The sequence below is a fragment of the Phascolarctos cinereus genome, unplaced genomic scaffold (assembly GCF_003287225.1).
Source record: "Phascolarctos cinereus isolate Bilbo 61053 unplaced genomic scaffold, phaCin_HiC Scaffold_4;HRSCAF=312, whole genome shotgun sequence".
Lineage (NCBI taxonomy): Eukaryota > Metazoa > Chordata > Mammalia > Diprotodontia > Phascolarctidae > Phascolarctos > Phascolarctos cinereus.
In genome coordinates, this window is record NW_027555847.1 from 111,114,104 (window position 1) to 111,140,860 (window position 26,757).

At 37.1% G+C, this 26,757-nt stretch overlaps 1 protein-coding gene across 28 annotated transcripts in view; it reads left to right on the forward strand.

Moving 5' to 3' along the window:
- The window catches only part of MPDZ (multiple PDZ domain crumbs cell polarity complex component), a 225,062-nt gene extending 216,863 nt beyond the window's left edge, over positions 1-8,199 (forward strand). For all 28 annotated transcript variants that reach the window (XM_020969728.1, XM_078152490.1, XM_078152491.1 and 25 more), the window contains one exon: positions 6,710-8,199. In XM_020969728.1, coding sequence (XP_020825387.1) covers positions 6,710-6,856 — 147 coding nt within the window. In that variant the 3' untranslated portion in view covers positions 6,857-8,199. The remainder of the gene's footprint in view (positions 1-6,709) is intronic.
- The last annotated feature ends 18,558 nt before the right edge of the window (positions 8,200-26,757 follow it).

Below are 26,757 nucleotides of genomic sequence, written 5' to 3' on the forward strand. Positions count from 1 at the left end.
CTTATTAGTTTATGGCCTGAGGTAAATGCCAAATGGCCAGCAGTTGATCATTTTCTTTGGGAATTCCCTATAGGAATGAGCTATTAAATATTTTTGTCCAATTTGATGCCTAGTTACATTTAAAGGGAAATGAACCTAAATTGAAATTGGATGTAATACTAAGGGAACACTCTGTAGACATGTAGGTAAAATTCAGTTAGTCATCGGGACCTCTCCTTTTGTCATTGAAAACAGAACATAAGTATACAAGGTGTCCTTAAAGTCTTAGTACAGTTTTCAGCTTTAATAGTTTAAATATCTTATTATACATAGATGAATCCCAGAGGTCGTAGAGTTCTAGGTTGGAAGTCAGAAGACTTGTATTCAAATCTGGCTCAGATACTTCCTGGCTATGTAAACCTGGGCAAGTCATGTCATTAACCTCGGTAATAGCACATTTCTCCTAGGTCTGTTATGAAGATAAAATGAGATAATAATTGTAAAGCACTTAGTATAGTGTCTGTCATTTAGAAATGTCAGCTAGTCTAAGGGTACCCTATCCTTTCAGTCAACCAATCAACAAACATTAAGTTCTTACTATATGTCAGATTCTGTCCTAAGTTATTAAAAATAGTAACAAAATAGCAATGCTAAGCTAAACCTTGAAAATAAATAAAACATGTAAATATTTTTGTCATTTTCATATTATTGTTGTACTTGATAGAGTACATTATTTCATTGCTGGGAGTTCTTTCTTCAGTAAGCCAATTGGTATCCTATCTATGCTTCAGTAAATAGTTTCAGTGAGTTGTTATGACCAAACCACAACAAAAACAACAACAAAAAGTTCATCACTCAGCATCCAGCCCCTGACGGTGTGTTTCTTCAAATTTAACTAAGCTGATCCTTGTATGAGAGATACACAATCTCCGGCCAAACCAGTTTGGTAGGAACTTGCATAGTTCATGCTTGATTAAAATAGTCTTTGCAAGTCAAGGATCCTGTTTGCACTAGAATGAAGGAGACTTCTGGGTAGAATTGTTAGTTCACGGCGTAAACTATCGAATCACAATTTTAGCCCTGCAAGGGAGCTTAGAGGACATCTGGACCAAGTTCCTCATTTTACAGTTGAGAAAACTGAAGCATAGAAAGGAGTTATGGCTTGTCCAAGGTCATAAAATAGTTCCTGATAGAGCTTGGACTAGACTCCTTGTTTCATCATTTCTGACCTCTGCACTTCTTCCTGCTACATTCTGTCACCTTCATTGGCACTCCAGAATATACAAACCATATACTTTCGTATGTCCTCCCTTATTTAGTTATATCATTTCCATCATAGAACCCCATAATGGCTACAATTGTCTCTCTTTGCAAAAGGCACTTAATAATAATGCATTTTTAATGCTTCTCATCCAGTGGCTCTTTGTACTTTTCACTTAGAGACTTCAGGGGAATTGTGATCTTATTGTGTGATTGTTCCTTTCACCAATGCAAGTCACAACATATCCATATCTTCTTGTACTGTACAAATCTTGAATCTTGTCTGTGTTCTCCCATAGCGTCTCCATGCAGAAACGATCCAATGTATGTTAGACTCCTTCCTCTAAGTCAGGAGCTTTTGACATTGTTTTGTTTTTGTGTTTTTTGTTGTTTGAGGAGAGCTTTGGCAGTCTGAAGTGGACAGACCCCTTTTCAGAACAATGTTTTTGAATGCATAAAATAAAATATAAAACATTTTTCACACAAATAAAGTCAGATCTAAATAATTTGAAAAATATCACTTGAGGGGGCAGCGAGGTGGCAAAGTGGGAATCAGGAGGATCTGTGTTTATATCTGGCCTCAGACACATAACACTTACTAGCTGTGTGACTCTGGGCAAGTCATTTCACCCCATTGCCTTGCCAAAAAAAAAAATTTCAGTTGCTCATGGTTAGGCTGAGCTAGTGTAGTAAAAATGACAATTCTACCTAAAAATAATGTACTTATTCAGTACCATACCAATTGAACTACTGAAAAATTATTTTATAGAGCTAGAAAAATAATAATAAAATTCATCTGGAAGAACAAAATGTCCATAATATCAAGGCATTAATGAAAAGAAATGCAAGGGAAGGTGGCCTAGCTATATCAGATCTTAAATTATATTATAAAGCAGCAATTATCAACACTACTTGGTACTAGCTAAGAAACAGAGTAGTGGAACAGTGGAATAGGTTTAGGTGACAGTAGTCAATGGCTATAAACCCAAAGACTCCGGCTTCTGGGATAAGAACTCACTATTTAACAAAAACTCGTGGGAAAACTGGAAAATTGTATGGCAGAAGCTAGGCATAGACCAACATCTTATACCATATACCAAGATAAAGTAAAAATGGGTATGTGTTTTAGATATAAAAGCTGATACTATAAGCAATAGGAATAGTTACCTGTCAGATCTATAGAGAAGGGAAGAATGTATAACCAAATAAGAGATAGAGAACATTATGAAATGCAAAATGAGTAATTTTGATTACATTAAATTAAAAAGTTTTTGCATGAACAAAATCATGCAACCAAGATTAGAAGGGAAGCAGAAAGCTAGGAAACTTTTTTTACAACCCATGTCTCTGATAAAGGCCTAATTTTTAAACTATATAGAGAACTGAATCAAATTTATAAGAAGACAAGTCATTCTCCAATTGGTAAATGTTCAAAGGATATGAACAGGCAGTTTTCAGGTGAAGAAATTAAAGCCATCTATAGTTGTATGAAAAAATGCTCTAAATCACTATTGATCAGAGAAATGCAGAGCAAAACAACTCTGAGGTACCACATCACACTTATCAGATTGGCTAACATGACCAAACAGGAAAATGATAAATGTTGGAGGAGATGTGGGAAAATCAGAACACTAATGCATTGTTGCTGGAGTTGTGAACTGATCCAACCAGTCTGGAGAGCAATTTGGAACTGTGCCCAAAGGGCTATAAAAATGTGCATAACCTTTGACCCAGCAATACCACTTCTAGGTCTGCATCCTAAAGTGATCATATAAATGGGAAAAGGACCCACATGTACAAGAATACATGTGGTGGCAAAGAATTGGAAATTGAGGGAATGCCCATCAGTTGGGGAATGGCTAAACAAGTTGTGGTATGTAAATGTAATGGAATACCATTGTTCCATAAAAAATGGATTCCAGAAAAACCTGGAAAGATTTACATGAACTGGTGCTAAGTGAAGGGGTCAGAACCAGGAAAATATTGTACACAGTAACAGCGACATTGCATGATGACTAATTTTGATAGAGTTAGCTCTTCTCAGCAATGCAAGGATCTAAGACAACTCCAAAAGACTCATGATGGAAAATTCTATCCACATCCAGAAAAAGAACTGTGGAGTCTAAATGCAGATCGAAGCTTGCTATATACTCTTTTTTTGTTTGTTTGTTTCTCTTTTCTCATAGTTTCTCCCATTGGTTCTAATTCTTTACAAGCTGACTAGTGTGAAAATATGTTTAATATGAATGTTATGCATATCCTATATCAGATTGCATGCCATCTTGGGTACGGGGGAGGGAAGGGGGTGGGAAATTTAGAACCTAAAATCTTATAGAAGTGAATGTTGAAAAATAAAAATTAATTAATAAAAATAAAATATATAGCATTTTAAAAGAAACTAATTACATTGAAATAATAATATCAAAATATTTTTTAAAAGAAACAAACAAGTTGCCATAAAGAGTCCCCTCTCTAGGCCTTTTTTATGATCTGTACCTACCTTCATCTCTTCCTCTTGATACATAACTGACTTTCTCCTCCTTTTCTGATCATTTATTTCCTCAATGATATTCATTACATTACTATGTTGCCACACATGCCCTGTTCCCACACCACCATAGAGTGTTTTTCCATTGTCCTTTCGCTCAAAGCATCTCTGATTCTTGAAAAATGATTATATTATATTATATTATTATATTAAAGTGTCCAGTAAACCTAAAAAACAAACAATACCACTAAGCTGGGACTAGGAATAGAAATAAGTGCGAATAGAAATAGGAAGTGAAACTATTAAAATATTTTCATTTTTGTGTCTGAGAATATCCTCACATCATGCCCTCTAACCATTCAATTGAATGTGTACTATCTTATAGATCCACTACTGGAAAGGGTCATGAGAGGGAGGGAAAGGATAAAAGGCCAAAACCCAAGGTCTTAGTGTTTGGAGAATAAACCTCTAAATCTATGGGAAAAGCAGTTGTTTTCTTTTTTTAGAAGGACACCTGGACAGAATTTCCTACATAGAAAAAACAAATTAGAATCCCACAACCTTACAGCCGAGGAGGCTGATGTCAGATCTGTTAACAAAATTTAACGTGAGATTTCAAGAGTTCTGTAGTGCCCACGTGAACATGGAAGTTAATTTTTGTTGTTTTAGAAACCACTGTTGTTTTCATTGACTTCAGGTATTCTACCTGAAAGCAAGCTAGCTTCAGACATAATTATCCAGATCTGTTTAAGCTATCTGTGTCCTCCTCTAAAAATATAAACATATTTATAGTTGAAAAAAACAGGTGTTTTTTCAGCTTACATGAGATTTATTTAAGGCAAGGTGTCTGTGTTAAAGTGTTTTAATTATAATTTACTCATACGTTTTCTAGATTTTTAAAATCTGTTCACAGTTGCAGGGCTCCTACCATGAATGTGCCTCAATGGGCTCTTTAATTCAACTTGTCCAAAACTGAACTCACTATTTCTTCCCCAAACCTTCCCTTCTTCTAACTGCCTGAAACCATCAAGGGTACGACTCTTTCCACTGCACATGGTTACCTATCTACTCCTGCAAGTGTGGAATCAAGATCTGTTCACAACCACCCAAAGACTTTCTAAATTTAGAATTAGGATTTATGCCCAGTGTCATCTTAGCTAACTTTCCACAAAAGTGAGCTTCTTAGTACTTTATGTTTATTCAGATCTTTGCAGTAAAGATGGGTAGAAAGGAAATAATCTATGTTTTAGGGCTGCTAAACATCTGCTACCCAATTCTATATATTCTTTCTGTAAATTCTAATACAGGTTGTGGAATCTTGGTTTGATTAATCCTTTCTGCAGGGTAAGTCACTTAAGCTTCCCTGCACCATAGTGTTCTCATTTATAGAATAAGTGAATAAGACTAGAAGGTCCCTGGGGTTCCTTCCAGCTCTAGAACTGTCATCCTGTTATCCTACAGTGGTGGAAATTTTTATCAAAAGGAAGTCCTGGGGCAACTGGGTGCACCATGGACTGGCTCTGGAGTCAGAAGGACCTGAGTACAAATCCAAATCTAGCCTCAGACACTTGGCATTTGCTAGCTGTGTGACCCTGGGCAAGTCACAACCCCAATTGCCTTGCGAAGAAGAAGAAGGAGAGAGGAGGAGAAGGAGGAGGAGGTAGAGGAGGAGGAGGAGGAGGAGGAGGAGAAGAAGAAGAAGAAGAAGAAGAAGAAGAAGAAGAAGAAGAAGAAGAAGAAGAAGAAGAAGAAGAAAAGAAAAGAAGAAAAGGAAGAAGAAAAGAATTTCTGTGAATTTCTATGAAGAACCATATTTCTTAATGGGAGGAGCATTGGACTTGGAAAGGCTTCAGTTGAAGTCTTTGTAACATCTGTGTGACTGTAACCTTGGGCAAATCACTCCAGTTCTCTGGGCCTCAGGTTCTTCATCTGTTAAATGAGGGGATTGGACCAGATGTTCTCTGTATCCTATTATAACACCACAAAGTTCTAGCTCACATTGGTGTCTCAGCTGTAATCTTAAGTAAAAGGTTTTTTTTCCTCTTTTATTAACATATATGCCACTCTCAGATCAAGTGTCCATGGTCCGCTGAGTATAATGTAGATATAATGTAATAAAATTGAACCCTGGTTTAGGTCTTCAGTGTCACGCAACTACAAGGCAGTGTGGTAGATTTAATACATTTTGTCTTTTCATCAGAATCTCAGATGGGATCAACAGTGTATACAAACCTTCATCTGCTGATTGAACCTCACCTTTTTTTTTTGGCAAAGTAATGGGTTTAAGTGATTTGCATAGTGTCACACATCTAGTAAGTGTTATGTGTCTGAGGCCAGATCTGAAGTAAGGTCCTCCTGACTCCAGTGCTGGTGCTTTATCCATTGTGCCACATAGCTGCCCCTGAACCTCACCTTTTAACAAAGAAAAGTAATTATGTAAAACACCTGATAGCATCTCACAGTGTATATAACATTCTTCCCTAAGTAGTTCCTCTCCCACACCACCTTGAGAAGGTAGTTATGTTTCATTATCTATTTTCTACGGCTATCAGTGATTTTTCCTTTACTTAGAGATTTGCTTTTTTGGGGGAGGTGGGGGGAGGCAACTGGGGTTAAGTGACTTGCCCAGAGTCACACAGCTGGTGAGTAGAGATTTGCTTCTTTATAGTGATATTTTCATTTACATTGTTGAAGTCATTGTATTGATTAACCTTTTGTTTTTACTTATTTCATTTTGTATTAGTCCATACAAATATTCCCATGTTTCTCTGGCTTACTCATATTCATCATTCTTGCTCCATAATAATTTTCAGTCGTTATGGAATCCATGAGCATCCATCTGGTTTTTAGTCTTTTACTGTCATAAAGAGTAGTCTTACAAATTTGTTGACATATATTGGGCCTTGAACTTCCTGGGGTATATGTCCAACAATGGGAAGGCAGTGTTTTCTGGAGATAAATAACCCTTCTTTGTCATTGCAGGGAGCTGCAGCTGAAGATGGGCGCCTGAAAAGAGGTGATCAGATAATTGCTGTCAACGGGCAGAGCCTGGAAGGAGTGACCCATGAGGAAGCAGTTGCCATCCTGAAGAGGACAAAAGGCACTGTCACGCTGACCATTCTGTCATGACCTGAGCTGTCCTGGTTGGGTCATCAGATCACCTTATTGAATATTCCTTTTACTTAGTAAAGAGAAAGGAGTTTTTCTTATCACTTTTTTCCCACGTCATCTTTGCTGGACTCTTCAGTTGTGCCAGAGGACAATGACATTCAATTATATACTTTTTCTCATTTTAAAAATATTTCATGCAATCAATTCCTGTGGTGTCTTTGTGGATCTACTACTGAATATCCTCACTTGGCCATTATCCCTTGTTATGTCCCATTTTCACCCCTAGTTATTGTCTTTAATCCCCAAAGAGAAAATATGTGAGTAACCCCATCACATCTTTGCGAAGATATGTGAAATTTTGTAAAGGATAAAGCAGAAATATGTGTCAAAATAATTGCTAGAGACAGAAAAAGTATATGGACATTTTTGGAGGAGGTTAAGTGTTGGTAGAATTTAAGGTAAAAAAGAAAATGTAGGTGTTTAAACAGTTAGGTGTGATCTGGCCAACATTCCCTCCCCTCCTACAAACACACAAAAAGTGTACTCTGGTGTGCAAAGCTGCAATTAATTTTTTTCAGTAATACCCTTAGCTTGAGTATTGCCAGTGTGGACAAGGATTTCTCTTTGCCCTCTATCTGTTTCTGCTGAATCAGTCTTTCTAAACTTAGGTTGGGGGCAGACAGTATATAAAACATCATCTCTGAATGATTTTGAAGAAGAAAAATACTCTAAGGCTCTTAAGAATTTTCCTTTTCACTAATGACCTATTCTAGGATATATTCCCATTATTGTAGGCATTTGCTTCCATTACTCTGCAGTGTATATTTTTTCTGCAGGAAGAAGCCAGGCTAAAAATGGAGTGGTATTAGAAAACCTGAAATATTTCAAGTGCTAGTTTTAAGTACCAAGGCAACACTAAAATGTGTTAATGATCTGGGTGATTGGCTTAACAATTAGTATTAATTTTAATGTCTGAAAACAACAGTGTGTTAGTAATTATTTTGGTGATAAGCCATTAGTAAATTCATAGGAAAATTAAGGGGATTAACATAACTTCATTTCATTACTTCCTATTAACATCTTATAGTACAATAGCCTCAGACCAAGGAAAACAGATGGGACTGTTTATTGAGACAACTGGTGAGGCATTTTCATGTGTTCCTTCCCATTTTAGAGCGTGAAACTCCTACATTAGAATATGTAAAGTCTCTTTAAATATTATCTATATTTGTAACAGAAGTAGTGTACAGATATTTTATTACTGCATTCTTGTGCAAATGCAGAACTGAAGTGAATAAATATGAGGCTGTCTCACTGGTGTACAAATAAAGAAACAGATGTATGTTTTGTTTTAATGGGAAGATGCCTTTTTCATTCTGTTGTTTAAGATTTAAGATTTTAAATTATGTTTTTATCATGTCTAATTGGACACATGATGTCCATTATAATCCATGAATCTAGGATATCATTATTATGGAAAACTCAGCATTGTTCACTTCCATTAAAGACTCAATAACAGGATTGTAATGGAGTCCTGATGCAGTGAAGAAAGGTAAAGAACATTTTAGGGAAAGAAAGATGCTGTGTACACACACACACACACACACACACACACACACACACACACACACACATGAATATGCACACCACAAAAACTAATGAGGAGGATTGTTTTTTTAAAGGTTCACAGGAATTTAGAGTGGGTATACCCACTTTACAAATTATTAATAATTTATGTTTATACAAATTAATGAACAAAAATTACTCATTGCAACTCTTTTCAAACAGTCTCATAACAAAGAAATGTGGTTTTAGGTACCCATTGAAGGGCTAAAATGTATCTGCAGTCCTTTATTTTACTGAGTTTCTCCATGACACCACCAGCAGTCATTTGGAAGCACTATTTAGTATTGAAACATGCCTCCTCCCCCTCCATCGTTTGGCTCCCACAGGAACAATATTTCTTTACTGGAGAGTGTGGCTTGGAGCTTCAGCTTGGGTGTTATTTTGGTCACATGTTTGTAAATTTTTGATAAGCTTATTCAAATGCATCTGGTAGTTCCACCCCAGAGCATTAACAGATAACCTTCTAGGGTGGGCCATTGCCTCTGGGCTCCACATTATTATCTAGTGTCATGGATTAATTCACCAGAATAATTCATATCTCTTTTGACTTGTGTGCTCCCATCCATTTGAGGCCTCAATTTTTCTTTACTTCTCAATGTATCTCCAAAAAACTCATCTAACTGTATGCAGTTATTAAAGTGTAATTACCAATTTGCTGGTCTATTCCCACTGTGATAGAATCTAAAATTGTAATACCCTTTATCCTTTTTTGTTGTTCTGCTCATTGTTTCTTCTTTGTTCTTGTGGAGGGGGACAGGAAGAACTTTTGTGGAGAAGCACTACTATACATTCTTAATCTTAAATCAAAAAATTGGGAGGTGGAAGAAATTTCATCCTAGTTAGATGGGCCTCTTCACATTGGCTGGCCTCAAGAAGCACCTCTCCCCACCACCTTGTCCCACCCAGCTTTCTCCATTTTTCTTGGCTGCATTGCAACTAGACTTGGAAGACTGAGAGTGAGTCAGCCACAAAGTACTTTGTCTCCCCTTTTAAAAGTCCCACCAGAGAGCAGCATGACCTGTAAAACTGCACCCTACTGTAATTTCCCTCCCCACCTCCTCCTTTCTTCCCTTCCCTTTCCTGTCAAGTCTATTCAGTTCCATCCTTCTGGCTGGGGCAACTATGGATTAAGGCTGAAGCAGAAGAAGGTTTCTGATTAACAATATGGACTCAGTGAAGGCTAGAGGTTCTTCACCTCCACATGGCAGAGTTAGTAGAGGATGTAGCATCAATACATCCCAAGCTACAAGAATTTGACCTACCCTTTCTCTTAAGATAGGACCTTAACAATGATTTTTCAGAACTGATTGCATTGGGAGGTGAAGGAAAAGGAAAACCCATTCAGGTACTTATCTCATCCATATGTTTACCACGGGGGACAAAATTCTACTTGATTCCTTTTGAGACATTCAGATCACATTAAGCTTGTGCAGCGTTAACATTTCGGGGAGGACATTTCTAAACTGGAAAGCATCCAGAAGAGGGCAACAAAGATGGTGAAGGGCCTTGAAAGTTTTATGTCATATGAGGATTCCTTGAAGGATCTGGGGATGTTTAACCCAGAGTAGAAACTTGATAGCTGAATATCTGAAGGACTGTCTGGGAAAAGGGGTTAGCCTGGTTCTGCTTCACCCCAAAAGGCAGAACAAGAAGCAATGGGTAGAAGATACAAAAACACAAATTTTGGCTTGATGTCAGGAAAAAATCATCCTAATATTGGAGCTGCCCAAAGGTGGAATGTGTTGCCTGAGAAGGTCATGGGTTAGTCATCATTGGAGGTCTTTAGGTAAAGACTATGCCTGTTTCTTGAAGATTTGTAGACGGCACTCCTGTTTAGTTTATGAGATTGAACTAGATGGCCTCCGGGGTTGCTTCGAACTCTGAAATAGTGCAGTGATGTTGGTATCACAGCTACCGACAATTATGAAAGAGGATGGATTGCTACAGCGACATGTTTTTTTTTAAACCAAAGAAATTTAACTGAAGAAAACTTGGGACATAGTAGTGATAGTGATAGCGGAACGGAGTAAGGGGACAGAAAAAAAAAGGCTGTGTTAAATAAAACGATGGAGAAGTTCACTGAGGTGAGGCAAAGTAGGAGGAAGAGTGAGAAAGGGACCTCTGAAAAAGAGGACTTGATAGACTGGAGATCTCAAAGGGGAAGAAGGAATGTCCACCCCCCACCCCCCCACCCCGCGACATCTAAATGACTTATAGTAGTGTATTCATGCCTACAGGTGATTGTCTGGCATACTCTACTAGGTTGAGGATCGACAAATTCAGTAGAGTGATTTAGTGCTACTCTTCAGATTTCAGTCAGATTGCATTGAGAAGCTGAAAGGCTGCCTGAAGGGAGGTGAGAGTAAACAGATCATTCTTTTCCTAGGTGTGGGAATGTCAAAATCATCCCCACCTGCTTTCAACAGGCCTGGGTTCTGCTTTTTCAAGTCACTGACAGCGTGTGACTAGCTCAGTCATACTGGAATGCATCTGATTTTCTTGCAAAGATGTACTTCAACTTTGTTTACTTGAAAGTAATATTTAACTTTACCTTTTTTTATTTTTCTAAAAAGGGAGCTACTTGTTGACCTCATAATCATGCAACAGGAAATCTTGATTGCTGTGAAAGGAATTTCACTTAGAGCTAGAGGCAATGTAGGATAAGGTAGTGGGAAAAGTCTAGAAGTTAGAAGAGCCATGTTCACTTTTAACTCTGCCACTGATGCATTATGGGACCTTTGGCAAGGTTTATTAGGCCTTCTGAACTTCAGTTTCCCCATTTCATAAAATAGGATTTGGATTAGGTATTTGTAAGGACCCTGTCTTAAATGTGAAAGCATTTCTGTAGATATATAGATGTTTTCCTTGATGACCTGTTTTTAATCTCTGAATATAATTTTTAGAATTCGTTTTCATGTGACACTATTTCAAAGTAAATTAGAAAGGATATTTCCTTTGATATCTCTGATTATCAAAAATATCTGTATTTTTTGGTGGACCCATGATTCATCAGTGTCTCATCAATTTCTTAATTTTACCTTCATGGTTACAGATGGCAACACATCAAGGCCTTTGGGGGTCTTGTCTAATTTCTATAAATCTTCCATAGTGGATCTCTCTAATGTTTTGATATCTTTCTATAGTTCTATCCATATTTGGGGATGCCAGTTCAGCACTTCGGCTGTCCAAAGACTATCTGTCTTCTTCAGAATCAAATAATATATTGCCAGGCCATTGCAAGGAAGGCTGGACAGGAAAGGAACCAAAGGAGGTACAATGGAAAGAGCACCTAGATTTGGAAGGAAGAGGGCTATGTTGGAATCCCCTCCTCTATATTTACTAGCTGTGTGACCACGATTGGATCATTTACCTGGTTCCTCATTGGTAATATAGGGAAATAATATTCATATGACCTCTCCCAAGGAACAAGAGTGATAAGTGCTTTGGAGGCCATAAATCACCATAGAAATGTGAGTTATTACTTTTAGAATGAATGACCTTGGAATTGCCTCACTGGAGGTACCACTTGAAGTTTCCAGTTACCACTGTCAAGACACTGCCTTAGGCAGATACTCAGAGGCAGCTCCAACTTGTCCACATAACTCTGAACTTCTTTGTGAAGGGCGTGACATATATGATCTCGCTTCATAAACGTCTTCCCTCTCTTTCCTCCTCCCCTCCCACATTGTTAGAGGCAAACACTGTTACTTGAACTTCAGGTGTGTCTTCTTTCTGGCTCTTCTCTTTGCTGATTGATAGGGGAGGACTTGGTTTCACACCCAATCTCACCTCGTGGCATTCCACATTCAAACCTCCATTAATGTTGATAAGTCTGAGTGCTGTTTCCGCTCCTGAGTTTAAGAGCTTAAAGCTTTAAGGTCTTCACCTTTGTGCACTTCAAAAAGGCTCCAAGGACCTTTTCCAAAAGTAGGGTTTAGGAATGAGTCAGATACGGCACCCAGAAGAAGGCAGAAAAAGGAAGATTTTGCAAAAGGATAAAGGAGTCATACCCAATAGGATAATGCCTAGTGTAAGACAACAGCAAGGGTTCCATACAAAATTAAGCAAAAGTCCCAGAAGACAGGTACTAGAGATAGTCATTATCTTATAATCCACATTGTCCCCATCAATTTAACAAGGATTTCTTAAGCAGTTACCTTAATATGAAGAATGACCAGTCACAGCATATAAAATAATTCCATCACACTATCTCTATTTTCTTTGCCTTGTGGATAAGAAAAAAAATACATTATCAATTGATACAGCTTGATCTTTCAGGGTATTCTTAAATTCTTGTCCTTCTTAATAGACCTTTATTAAATGCCTATTACTGTGCATGCTAGAAACTGGGAATGCAAAGGCAAGGCTATGATATTCTCAGGCCTTCTGATTACAAGTAGAATACTCTGTCCACTATTTTTAAGTTTTTTAAAAGACAGAGTTACTGTATACAAAGAACTGATAATCCAGTTAGGGAGATGGAACGTGTATGTGAAAACTAGAATACAAAACAGAGTGTCATGAACACATCAGAAGTGTGTTATGAAAACTCTAAAGAATAGAAAAACATCACGTTCAACTGAAATTCTATGAGAAAAAAATGGTGTGAGTTGAGTAGTAAGGAAGGATTTCAACAGAGGATGCAAATGAAGGCATTCCAAGATATTGATAAATGCTGAGACAGGAGAAGGCAAGGGTACCAGGAGATTGGGCATGGGTAATTTAGATTACTGGCATTGTAGAGTATATAAAGGAGAGCACTGGGATAAGAAATTGAAAAAGTAGACTGGAACCATGTGGTAAAAGGCCTTCAATTAGTAATGGGTAGCTATGGAAGGCTTTGAAGGACAGTAGTGAGGAATAGAGTAACACATTTGGAAGATAAATCTGCTTTGTAGGGTAGACTGGATAGACCTTTTTTATGGTTTACATGCTGCAAATTATTTTTTAGCCAAATCAAAGTAGTTTCCTTTTTTCAAAGGCTGTTGAATTGGTATGAGATAATTTTCAAAACAATTTGCTGCTTATAATACTTGCTGCTGTTCAAAGTAATTCTTATACCACAGAGGTTACTTAAAGACTGTTGTTTAGAGGCAGCGGATAGAGCGGAGTGGGTAGAGACTTAGACCTGGTGATGAGAAATCTTAGTCATGCATCTCACCACTTACACTATTTGTATGACCCTGAGCAAATCCTTTTACTTCCTGGAGCCTCAGGTAGCTCTCTGAGATTTGCCTACTGAATTGGAAATGGATTACGATCTCCTTTCATGTGGGAGCCTTTTTACCATCAATTGACATTGGTGGTGAACAATGGGCTGTCCCCCAAATCTAAGCTGGCTGATCAAGTCTAATGTTTCAGTTCAGGCAGCCTTGGGTTGAAAAAAAAATGAACACCACAAATTAATGAAATAAAATTAATGTTGTGGTAATCTTAAATAAGGATAATGCTTCTTGCACCTGGAGGGTTATACAGATGGCAGACATACCTAATTATGCACCTTACAGGCTTTAAGGGTAATAATAAAATCTCTCAGCTGAGTAAAAAATATGTTCTTTGCCTTGCCATTTCAGCAAAGTTTGAGGAGGACAATCAGACCCCAATACTCATATGGGAAACAAATCCCACATTACCCATATATTTTAACATATTTTTTAAAAGAGAAATATATATTTTCAATGATTGCCTGACTTTTAAAGTGAACTGTCATTAGTCACATTCTTTTGTCCTTAGACCAGTTGTTTAAGAAAAAAATGACTTTTATTCTCAGGGAAAGAGTAGTTTTTAATAAGCAGTATGGTAAAATGGAAAGAATTCTGGACTTGGGGGTCCAATCTCTGGCTCCAGAATAAAATAGGTGCTACTACCTATATGACCCTGAGCAAATCACTTGGCTGCTCTGGATCTCAGTGATCTCATTTGTAAAATGAGGGAGTTAGACTGGCCCTCCTAATTCATTCCAGCCCTACATCTACAATCCTATGACCCCAAGTTACCCTCAGAATATTAAGAGTCTTACTATTACATTGTATCATATTTTCTATGATGTTGAAAATGTAATCCATTGAAAAATGCTATCCACCTCCAGAGAAATACTGATGGCATCTGAATATAGACTGAAGCATACTACTTTTCTTTCTTTCTTTCTCTTTCTTTTCTTCCTTCTTTTCTCTCTCTCTCTCTCTCTCTCTCTCTCTCTCTCTCTCTCTCTCTTTCTCTCTCTTCTTCCTTTCTTCCTTCTTCTTCCTTCCTCCTTCCTTCCTTCCCTTCCTTCCTTCCTTCCTTCCTTCCTTCTTCTTCTTCCTTCCTTCCTTCCTTCCTTCTTCCTTCCTTCCTTCCTTCCTTCCTTCCTTCCTTCCTTCCTTCCTTCCTTCCTTCCTTCCTTCCTTCCTTCCTTCCTTTCCTTTCTTTTTCTTTTTTAGTTTGTTGGGTTTTTTTCCACAAAATGACTAATATGGAAATGTTTTACATGATTGCTAATGTATAACCTATATCTCCTTGCTTAGCATCTCAGAGAGGGAGGAGGGAAGAAAGGAAGGGATAGAATTTGTAACTCAAAACTTTAAAAAAATGTTTAAAAATGTTTTTATGCATAATTGGAGGGAAATAGAATGTTATCTGAGATAAAAAAAAAAAAGAAAATGTAATCCATTAGTTTGAATATTGTAGTGGGAACCTGGACTGACTGTCACTTGTTCTGGAACTAACAGAAAATTGGAATCAGTGAGTTTGTGGGGCTAGATTGGACCATTGTGACTCAGGTGTGATTCAAATATATTTATGTCTGTTTTAAAGACTCACATACTCCCTGTTGAAAAAAAATACATAATTTATGTCCAATTCCATCATTTCCATTCTTGACCTGCATACTGTCTCAACTAATTACATTACCTTTGCCATAGCCATATAAAAAACTGTACCCCATTGGTTTGATTTCTTTTTTTCTGTTGTGGAGAAGAATTTCACATGAGGAGATGTGGAAGGGCTGTAGTCTACATAAATGGAGACGTACCTACAATGATGAAATCACAGATCAAAGCATCTTTAACTTATAAGGGTGCATTTCACATTTCTATAGTGTTTTAAGGCTAATAAACACTTTCCTCATAATAACCTTGCAAATATCATTTTACATACCAGGAAACTAAGGCTCAAAGAGCCTTGCCCAGAGTGACACAGTAAAGTAACTCCTTGAAAACTGAAAGCCAGTTCTTCCATGTCCAAGCTCTGTGTTTTATCTCTTATGTCCTACTGTCCTCTATAAAGTCCTTCCTTGACGTCAAAGGAACTAGATGACCTTGGTTTAATGTAAGGAAAAACTTCCTAACAATTAGTGCTATTTAAAAGTGAAAGGAGATGCCTCAGCATGATCTTCTTCAGGCAAATGACTGATTGTTGGGGAGGCTTTGGAGAGGATTCTCATTCTCTGGGGTCTTTCCCAAATATCTAAGATCCCCTCCACCCCTAAAATGCTTTGATTCCTTCCAAAGAGATTGTGAATTTTCATGAATTTCATTTTTCATCAACAGATGTATATCTGTTTAAAACTGCTTTCAGCAGTTTCTAGTTTTGGCTTCAAAATGCAACGTTTTATGATATTTTTGAAATGTTTGTCATTCAACTGCTTTTCTTTGTCAGCAAATAAAGTGCCCTATAGATTTGAAATGAAACCAGGTCAATCACAGAATGAAAATGTTTTTTGATTTTTTTCAGATGGAATTTCTACCAAATTGGACATGAATTTCATAGACTTTTTTTTAAAAAGAATGTATACACTTCTAAGAACTAGAGTAAGTAATGTTAATATTTAGATTTGAGTAGTCCACCTAACTTCCTTCCCTTTTCTCTTTTCCCTCTCTGTCTCTCTCTCTATGTTTCTGTCTCTGTCTTTCTGTCTTTGTCTCCCTCCCTCCCTATCTCATTCTGTCTCTATCTTTGTCTATCTCTGTCTCTGTCTTTGTCTGTGTCTGTCTGTCTGTGTCTTACCATCCTGATATAGTGGACTGAGGATTCTTCTTGGAATTAGAAGACCTGGTTCTGAGGCCCAGCTTACAAGCTGTGCCATCATGATCAGGCCACTTCACCTCCAATAATGTTGATAATACACTAATTCTCTTTGAATCATGGATTTAGAACTAGAAAGAAGACTCTCCAATGTCATCTAGCCTAATTCCCTCCTTTTACAGATGTGTAATCTGAGATCCAGGGGTGAATTGACTGTCCAGAGTAACACAACTGAGTCAGAATCAGAATCTGAATCCAAGTCCTCTGACCTGAGAATCAGCACTCTTTACACTTTACTTAGGTGGTTGGGAAGAAAGCATTTTATCAATCTGAAATCACTATAGAAATGTGAGCTATCATTCAAATTATTTTAGATTCAGCAAATGTGGAAAAAATACACATTCCAGTGCTTAACAGATTCTGCCTTCTCATTGAGTCAAGGCTAAAAATTAACTACTCTAAGAACCTATTTCTCTTTCCCCACCCATCCTTTATTTATAGCTATTCCAGTTTTACTTAATAGCTCCTTAAAGTTCAGTGTTACTTAAAAATTTAAGAAGTCAAACAATATTTTTTCTTTCTTACTATAACTTTGCAGGTGGTCAAAATTTGACATCTATTTTTAGTGACTCTAATGATGTCACGACCCCCTGCTCCTTATTTGTTACCTTTATGTGAATAGTGAACTAGAAATTTCAAGTAGGTAGAACAGCTGTCTCAGCAGCCAGTACTAAATCTTCTTAACACTATCCTGCTGTACCACTCTGATGTCCCTGGAACAACTTTACAGGGACACTGTTATTGAAGGGAGCAGAAGGATGACTAAACAATCAAGGGTCACTGAGGACAAGTCTTGATAACAGCATCAAGTTAAATTCTGGGCTCCCAAGCAGCATTTAGCAAAGCTGCCCTCCTCGAACTCACTGATCTCAGAGACATTTTAACTTTGCACCCTGGAGGAGAAAGTCACAGCCTTTTTTGTGGGTCCTCATAAATAACTGAAGTTCTTTGGGTGGTAGATAGCTATGCTTAAACTTGATATTTTAAGTCAGTGATACTTTAGGCAAGCATGAGTAAGAACCAGCGAGGGGTTTAAGCATCAAGCTAAGCTCCCTAAGGTTGTGTATTAAGACAAACATCCCTGCTTTTGAAAGTAGATTAGAAATTGCTCAGAGCAGTCACTCTTATAAGATCTCACAAGTCCCTTTGGTTAAATTATTAGGCAAGATACATTCCACCAAAATTCCCCCTTTAATCCCTCATCAGAAAAAAGTTGGTAGACTAAACAGTCTTCCTTCTAGAAGGGAACCAGCTGGATTAAGCTGCCAGATGCTTCTTTTCTTCCAAATTAATTCACTCTCTGAATAGCTAAAGCTATAGAAGTTGGGGGGATTTACAAGTGGGGAAAGAAGAGGAGCAGAAGGGAGGTTGTACTTCTCTTGGTGAAGGCCTTCAATTGAAGGCACACAAAGGAATAGGGACATTGACTGTTAAAGATGACTTGATGATCTTCCAAATTTTGTTTTGACATGAAGTTAACTTTAGGATCTATCTGAATTTGGATATATTTGCTGTAGCTTTAAAAAGAAGGTAAGAGGGTGGTTTTTCAGGGTTCTACTTAAGCTACTACAAAGCACTTTGCCTCCAATATATTGTAGGAAATGGTACTTCTCTATCCTGAAATCACCATCATCATTAACATCATCAAACAACAATAAACTCTTACAAGGAATACCACACACACACACACACACACGCGCACACACACACACACACACACATCCCAGCACACACATGCACATGTATATATTTGTAGGTCAAGAAGGCAATAAGATTGAAGGGTTTTATTTTTTTTGCTCTAAAGCAAAAGTTATTAACTTAGTGTCTGTGAGAACTTGTTCTTTTAATATTTTGATAATTGCATTTAGTATAATTGGTTTCCTTTGTAATTCAAGGATCTTATTTTGTGCCTTTAAAATCATTATTCCAAGAAGAGGTTCATAGGCTTCAAGGGGGCCATGACACACAAAAAGCTAAGAATCCTTCATCTAAAGTAAGGGGTTATACTAAAATGCCTTACATGCATTATCTCATTTGATCTCCACAACAATGCTATTAGTGTCTCCATAATATAGATGAGGCCAAGAGAGGTTAAGGGCCTTGTCAAATATTATATACCTACCATGTGTCTGAGGCAGGATTAGAAGGCAGTTTAATCTGACTCCACTCTAATGGTCTATATATTAGACCAAACAGCTCAAATGCAAAAATAACTATTTGGAGATAACATATTTTGAGAGTACATATAATTCCTTTACCCAGGTAGGCATGGCTTAGTAGAAAAAGCATTGGATTTAGAATCTAAGGACTTCACCTTGATCTCCTACTCTGCTCCATATTTCCTGTTTGAACTTGGCCTAAGAACTCAACAGATGGTGTCTCTGTTTCATCAACTGTAAAATCAAAGGGTTTAGACTACATGGTCTCTGAGGTTTCTTCTAGTTTCAAAACCTGTAAGTAAGAAAACCACAGATGGGTTTCTGCTGTTGAAATATTTATAGAATGAGTAAGGGGTATGCTCAAGCCAACTCAAGGATTTAGTTCTGATAGTTAAATTTTCAATGTGAACATTTACACCTTGGAAATAGGCAAACGCTACAAATTAGAACTTGTTTATTGTTTTGTTAATTGTCTAAACTTAAGAAAGTGATGGAGAAAATATTAATAATGCAGATTAAATTTAAAAGTATGCAATTCAGGCATTTTTTCCTGGAAAGCCAGTGGTTAAACGTTTATTAGCACACCAATGGTTATACCATGTAGTGTGGGTTTATATAGAACTTCTTCACCCAGTAATTCATTTGCTTTCCCAGGTTCCAAATGAGGTAAGGAATGGTAACTAGTAGTTTCTTCATTTTATGAATTGGAACACTGAGGCCTGGGTGGATTAAGTAACTTTCTGAAGGTCAGACAGTTGGATAGAGAAGTAGAATCCAAAATTCATTTGCTACATTATCCATTTTGTATTATATTATCTTAAACTATGGTTCCTAAGTTTAAAGTTAGAAAAATAGAATTAGGGTTAAAGTTAGGGTTAGGGTTAAAAATAGAATTAGGGTTAAAATTAGCATTAGGCTTAGGTTTACTGGTTAAATATAGCCTCGTAATAAGCACTTAGTATAGCAGCAGATAATGCAAAACAGACTTTACATGTGCAGGTAACATCAAGGAAAATCTTAAACTGTATATGGTGGACCTTCCCTCCCTAAGTGTAGATCGTAGCCTCTCTGTACCTTCTCTTTTATGACCTGTTTATGTCTTTCTATAAATTCTCCATATAGGTTCTACTCAGTCTTCTAAAGATCTTTCATTAATTTTAAAAGTATTTAGTAGATATATGGATATCTGCAAAATATTATACACATACACACACACACACACACACACACACACACACACCCCAAATGCAGCACATAGATCTCCATACACATTAGAAGACTGAGCTGCCTCTCTTTCTGGTCATACACTTCCTTGATAATGTTTATTATGCCAAATCTTGAGCACAAGTCATTATTGGCAATGTGTTACATAACATGTTTGCATCTGGTGTCCTTTCCACCTCTTATTGTGATTCTTCAGTGATGTGCTATTTCAGGATTCATAGCCAATTAGCATAACTGGGAGAATATTGATGTAAATGAGATGAGGTTTTGAGTGCTATTTAAAAACACAAAATTGAATTATGAGGATCAAGGCTTGAATTAGAGTTGGTTTTAATTGCCATATCAGGTACCTATTACCTAATGCCTTTACAAGGCATTATCTTGGGCCTCAGTTTCCTCATTGAGAAAAAGAAAGGGTTAGACTCTACAATGCATTTTAGCTCAAAAGATTATGATCCTAAGATTTGTTAAATGGTTATATCTTTGTAGCAGATACCTCTTTTGACTTTTCTTTGAACAGGATGATAATTTCAATCAACAATTCCTCTGGTAAAGAGTGAAACTCCTGTCATGTTTCTACTAAATTGGTTCTAAGTCATTTTTTTCCTGAACTCCTTAAGGACTTCTTCAAATATCTTCTGAATCGATTATTACATTGAATTAAATTAAATCAATCATAGCATTGGAGGGAAAATTGACATTATCCTACCTCCCCCATTTAAGTCAGCCAATAAACATTTATTAAGCACCTACTATGTCAGGCATTGTGCTAAGCACTGGGGTTACAAAGAAAGGTCAAAGACCATCCTTGTTCTCAAGTTGCTAATAACTGTGAACTATTATGTAAGAGCATAAATATGTTAAGGTATTTGGGAGCTGCATAGCAAGCTGCCAAAGAGATAGAAAAGTCAAGATTCTAGTAAAGCAGAGATTTAGATAAATATAGAAACTATCATTTAGACAAACATGAATAGAATCATAGAATCACAGAGCTGAAAGCACCCTTAGGACAGGAGTTCTGAATGTTTTTTTTCTATCATGGACCTGATGGAAGACTGTGGAAGACTATGGACTTCTTCCCAGGTAATGGTTTTTAATGTATACAATAAAATACAGAGGATTAAAAAGGAAACCAATTATACTGAAATAATTTTTTTTCCATACAGTTTTACAGAGCACCTCTGAAATCTCAAGTTAAGAAATTCTACCTGAGAGACAGTGTAGTATAGTGGAGATCAGGAGTCAGGAAGCTATGGGTTCAAATCTCAATTCTGACACTATCTAACTATTAATAAGAAAATAAATATAATCTTTTAAATGTCAGTTTCCCCATCTGCAAAATGGAAATATATCACTGTAGTAACACTTTCCTCTTAAATTTGCTGAGTATCAAATGAAATAATGAGTATCAAATGTAAAATGCTTTGCAAAATTTGAAGTACTATAGAAATATTGGTTAATATTATCTAAAAATCATCCCTTGTTTTACATATGACAAAACTGAGAATCACAGAAGTTAAGTGATGTGCCCAAAGACACACAGCTACTACTAGAATTAAAAGCAGAACCCATTTTACCACTCAGCAGGGAACAAATAAGAGTTAACTAAAAGTAAATAATAATGGTTTCATTCTCCTTACATTTTACTTAACTGTGTACACGTTGTATCCTCATTCCCTCCCTACAATAGTGTCAGCTCTGACAGGTAAGAACTGTTTTTTTGTTTTGTTTTGTTTTTTTGTCTTCTTGTCTGTAGTATCTAGCACAGTGCTTCACAACAGTAGGTATAGTGTTTAGGAAATGTTGAACTGGATTGAATTGAATGCTGTGGGCCTTATAATTAACTTTTAGTTATATGAGGTGTCCCAACAGTCTTATTACACTGAGTACTAAGTACACTTAGTACACAGTACATGACTTTTGGGACACCCCACATATTTAATCAAAGCCCAGTTCTTTTATTCCCCAGACCAATACCAGTCTATAAGGCCTTTTGTTCAAACTTGCTGCACTCTGACTTGGGCAAAGTTGAACTCTAGAGAACACTGATCATAATCTACAGTTTATTTTGGCCCTGTATTGCAGCAGAACAAAATATATGTTGAATCTAGGTGGGAAAGTTGTGCCAATTTTGATTGAACCAATCTTTGCAAAAATTTAACTGTGCTACCCTTCCAAGAGTAACTTCAAACATTCATATCAGAAATACAATCTCTTTATGAGGGGCAAGAATCTGTGCATATTTTATTAATATATTTTATTTAGATGGTGAATGTGAATCATCTTAATGAATTGGAGCCAATCTCTAAAGCCTTCTCCACTCTGAAAAAACAAAAACAATTTGTGAGCCAGAGATGTACATTCTTTACTTTACACTTTTCCCTTTTGTGGTATTTAATTTCTCCAATCTAAATACTTGTCATGAAATGTCAAATTGAATATAATGTCATTCAGATAAGGGTAAAAAGCCCCAAACCTTTAAACTTCACAGAGATTAGACCTTAAACCTGGTTTTTGCATTGTCTGACTTATTTTGCCATAGGTGATATTAATAATAACAGGCCCAAATGGTACATTTGAATAAGATGTAGATGATTTTGCTATCTGGATTTCATATTGTTTAATGGAGGGTAGAAGTATGATGTTTTCTCGAATCCTCTCATCTATAAACCACTGGAAGTCCCTTGAGAAGCATCTAAATGGATAGGTTTTATACATCTTTAGCCAGGTCTATAGAATAAAATGAAGTAGAAAAGGATGATAAAAATCAAGATAGGCGGCTCATGTTCTTTTTAATATGAATTACCAGGGTAATTTTCTAGTTCAATTTTGTTATGTCCATGGCCACATTGTATAAGCAGCAAATGGAAAAAAAACCAAACAAACCATAAGGACTAGGACTTATAATCATTACGTGGTCCTGATAATGTCTCTAAACTTCCATCATGGTTTAGGTAAAGATATTTAACATAAAAGTTGTAGGCATGGTATTGTTATAGATTCATTAGGTAGAAAGCTCTTAACATGACACTTGGTCCATGTTTCTTCTACTACTTGGGGCAGGTTTAAGGCAGAAAGGTTTTCTTTACTGATAAGTCTTTAAAAAATGAAACTGTATAGCCTGTTTTAATATTTGTTTCAATGTCTTAGCCTTTTGGAATGTTGTCAGTATGCGCAGTTATCACCCTTGATTCCTATTGGCCCCAAAGAGGAAGAATTTGTTCTGACATTCATGAGGTCTCCTTGATGAAATGTGAATTTCTTGCCTTATTCTGAGTGATTCATTGCTACAAAACTGAGAATGATTGAATGATACACATGAACTGAATCCTTGGACTTGGTCTTTAAAAGGGAGAACAAAGACAGTCATGAGAGATGAGATGACGAACAGAGAGATGCCATTGGAAGTACACTGATTCCTGTGTAGCCATGCAGCTCCTTCAGGCAATCACATGTTACCAATAGAAAACCATGTATAAGTGAAGGAATTCTAGACTAGGCCTCCTGGACACGTCAGAAGAGTTCCCGGACCAAGAAGAATCTGGAGCTAAGGAGAGAAAAAAAAAGAAGACAAGGAGAAGCAAAAAATGGATTTAACCCTTCCATAAGCTCTCTGGACTATGTAGGCTGGAGGAAAACAGTTGACTATTGTGAACCTGATTGCTTTCACTGAGGAAAAGACTGTTCAAACCCTGGGAATACTATTACTATAGGTACCTGGGAAGTAGGACTTTTAAGAGAGGTGTACTACTTGATTTCCTAATAATACAATATAGATTTTCAAATTTATGCATGCATCTATGCATATGTATGTACGTATATATGCACATATGTGTGTATGTGTAGCCTATAAGGGAATCAAGCAAAAAAGCATTTATTAAGTCAAGTCAATAAGCATTTATTAAGCACCTTACCATGTGCTGGACACTGTGCTAAGTGTTGGATAGTGCTATAAATCTGGATGGTGGTATAGCTCGATAGGCAAATAAAATTTTCTAGAGAGGTAATGTGATTTTGCTTAATTATTTATAACCTCAGGCATGATTCTTCAAGTTTTTCTGGGTTAAATAAAAGCCTGTCTTAAATTTCATGTTTTGTTAGTCTGAGTGATTGCATAGGAGCTGAGGGCCCTTTTCCTTTTCCTTTTTTTTTTTAGCCTAGATATGATATTTCCAAGAAAATTAGTAAGAAGCCCCCAAGGTTGAAGTTGGATAAACTTGAATAAACCCTGTATACCTACTATATACTTAGCATCACAGAAGGCGCTGAGAATACAAAGACAGGCAGCATGTAGGGTCCCTTCTTTAGGTGCTTACAATAAAAAAAAAAAGTCAGATGTGCAAATAATTATTAGATAAGGACCAAGATAAGGTCTAGGGAAAGCACTATGGGAAATGTGGAAAGGGAAAGATCATTTTGTGGGAATGGAAACTGGCATAAAAAACTTCATGAAGAAGCTGGTGTCTGAGTTAGGGCTTGAAGAAAGAAAAGGACTTCAAAAAATGGATATGAGAGGAGAAAGAATTTATTCTCATTAAGGGGCATGGTATCTAGAGGCAGTCCAGTACATAGGAAAGAGCACTAGATTTTTGGCTTAGAAGTTCTAAGTTCAAATCCAGTTCTGATCCTTATTATCTGTGCAGCCTTGGACAATGCACTTAATTTCTCTGGGCTTTGGCATCTTCCAATCATGAAGTGATTAGACAGAGAATGCCTCACAGCTCTAAATGTATGATTCTGTGATCCTTTGGTCAAGGCACATAAATAGGAGAGGGTGGGATGGAAAGGGGGATAAAGAGAGTAGAGCATGTAAAGGACATGCTCTGTGTATGACATAAGGCTGATACTGTAGGTTGGAACCAAACTGCAAGACATTGAAGGCCAGGTTCAGGAGTTTGTGCCTTATTGGCATATGGAGTACCATAGCTCACTAGCATTTTAAAGAAGGAGGGGAAGCACTCTGTAGATGGTTGGTTTACATGTATTTTCCCAAAATTTCACATTCTTACTGAGTGATATCAATAGCATATATTTCTGTATCAGAAAGAGACCACTGAAATCATCAAGTTCAGTCCTTTCATTTTATAAATGAAGAAGCTGAGGTCCAGGTAGGTGAAATAGTTTGCCCAAGATCACACAGACAGTTATCTATAGATGTAGGGTTCTAACCCTGGTCCTCAGGCTGAAAATTCAGTTTCTTCCAAATTATTTACAGGTTGTCACTGTTTACTTTTCCAAGGCTGTTCCATTGCTTAATATGTGGTAAAGACCTCATAAGATAGAAGTTGAGGTATACTGTAGGGTTCTTTCCTCCTCTTCTCTTCTTTCTCTATGCTCTCTCTCAGTGTTCTCATCTGTGCCCTTGAGTACAATTATTTTAAGACACCTTCACTCACACTGTATATTCTAGCTCTTGCTCTATGCTGTATACAATATTCCTTTTCTTGCCTCCATAGCTTTGCATAGGCATGTCCTACTTGCCAGGAATGCATCGTTTCCTCATTTCTGCCTCTTACAATCCCTTTCAAGGTTCAGTTCTGGTGTCATCTTCTATGAGAGACCTTATCCTAATATCCTCAGTTAGCGTTTCTTCCTAAAATTACACTGAATTTACTTTGTATTTATTTATTCATGTACATGTTATACCCAAGCAGCAGAATATAAGCTCCTTGAGGTCAGATACTGTTTTTCACTTTGGTTTTTATCCCCATCATAGTGGGGAATACTGCGTACAGTAAAAAGCAAGAGTTATAATATATAGTGTGAGTGAGGGTGTCTTTTAAAATAAGTCTAGAAAAGTGAGCTGGAGTCAAATTGGAGGAGCTTAAAAATGATAAGCAGAGGAGTTCTCATTTTATACTAGAGACAATGGGGAGCTAATAGGGAGCCACCGAAGACTCTTGAGCAGGGGACTGGTGAGTCAAGGATGATTGCAAGGTTATAAACCCCAATGACTGGAAAGAAAGTGCTGCTCTTGACAGAAATAACGAAAGTCGGGCAAAGGCATGGTTTTCTGGTAAATAATGAGTTTCATTTTGAACACCTAAAGTTTGGGACATCCTGGTGAAGATTTCCAGCAGGTTGTTGATGATATGAGATGGGAGCTAAGGAGGGAGAGGATGGCCAGATATATAGATCTGGAAGTCATCTTCATATCAATGATAATTGCCATATAGCATCTCCATTGGAGTTGCTTACTGGTACAATAACTGTGGGAAATGAGCTAGAAGCAGGACCTGGTGGTCAAGGGGTACTACAACACTGAGGAGTCTTGAGCTTACCTGCTTGATGGTGACAGTGGGTCAGTAGTTGATGCCAGTTTTGGCAAGGAAAATATGCTCCTTCTACATAGTGATTGCTCCCTTCAATGATGGTTTTCAGTTGGAATCAGGGAATGGTGTTAGAGAGCACTGATATTCCCAAGATTATTGGATTCAGGGTCCTGGACTTTTCCATAATGGACATAGAATAAGTACAAAGAATGTTTAAATTTTTCACAATTTTTTTTTATCATTTGTGAAATAGTCAGCAAGCCAAGTCAGCCACAAGCATTAATTAAGAACCTGCTATGCTCCACACACTGCGATAAATGATAAGGAGGCAAAGAAAGGCAAAAAAAAATAGTCCTTAATCTTAAGGATCTCAAAATCTAATGAGGGAGACCACGTAAACGACTACGTACAACAAGATATATACAAGGCAAATTGGAGATAATCTTAGAGGGAAGACACTAAGATGAAGGAGAACTTTAAAAGACTTCTCATACAAGGTGGGACTTTAGCTGAGACTTGAAGGAAACCCGGTAGTTAGAATGCAGACGTGAGGAGGAAGAGAATTCCAGGCATG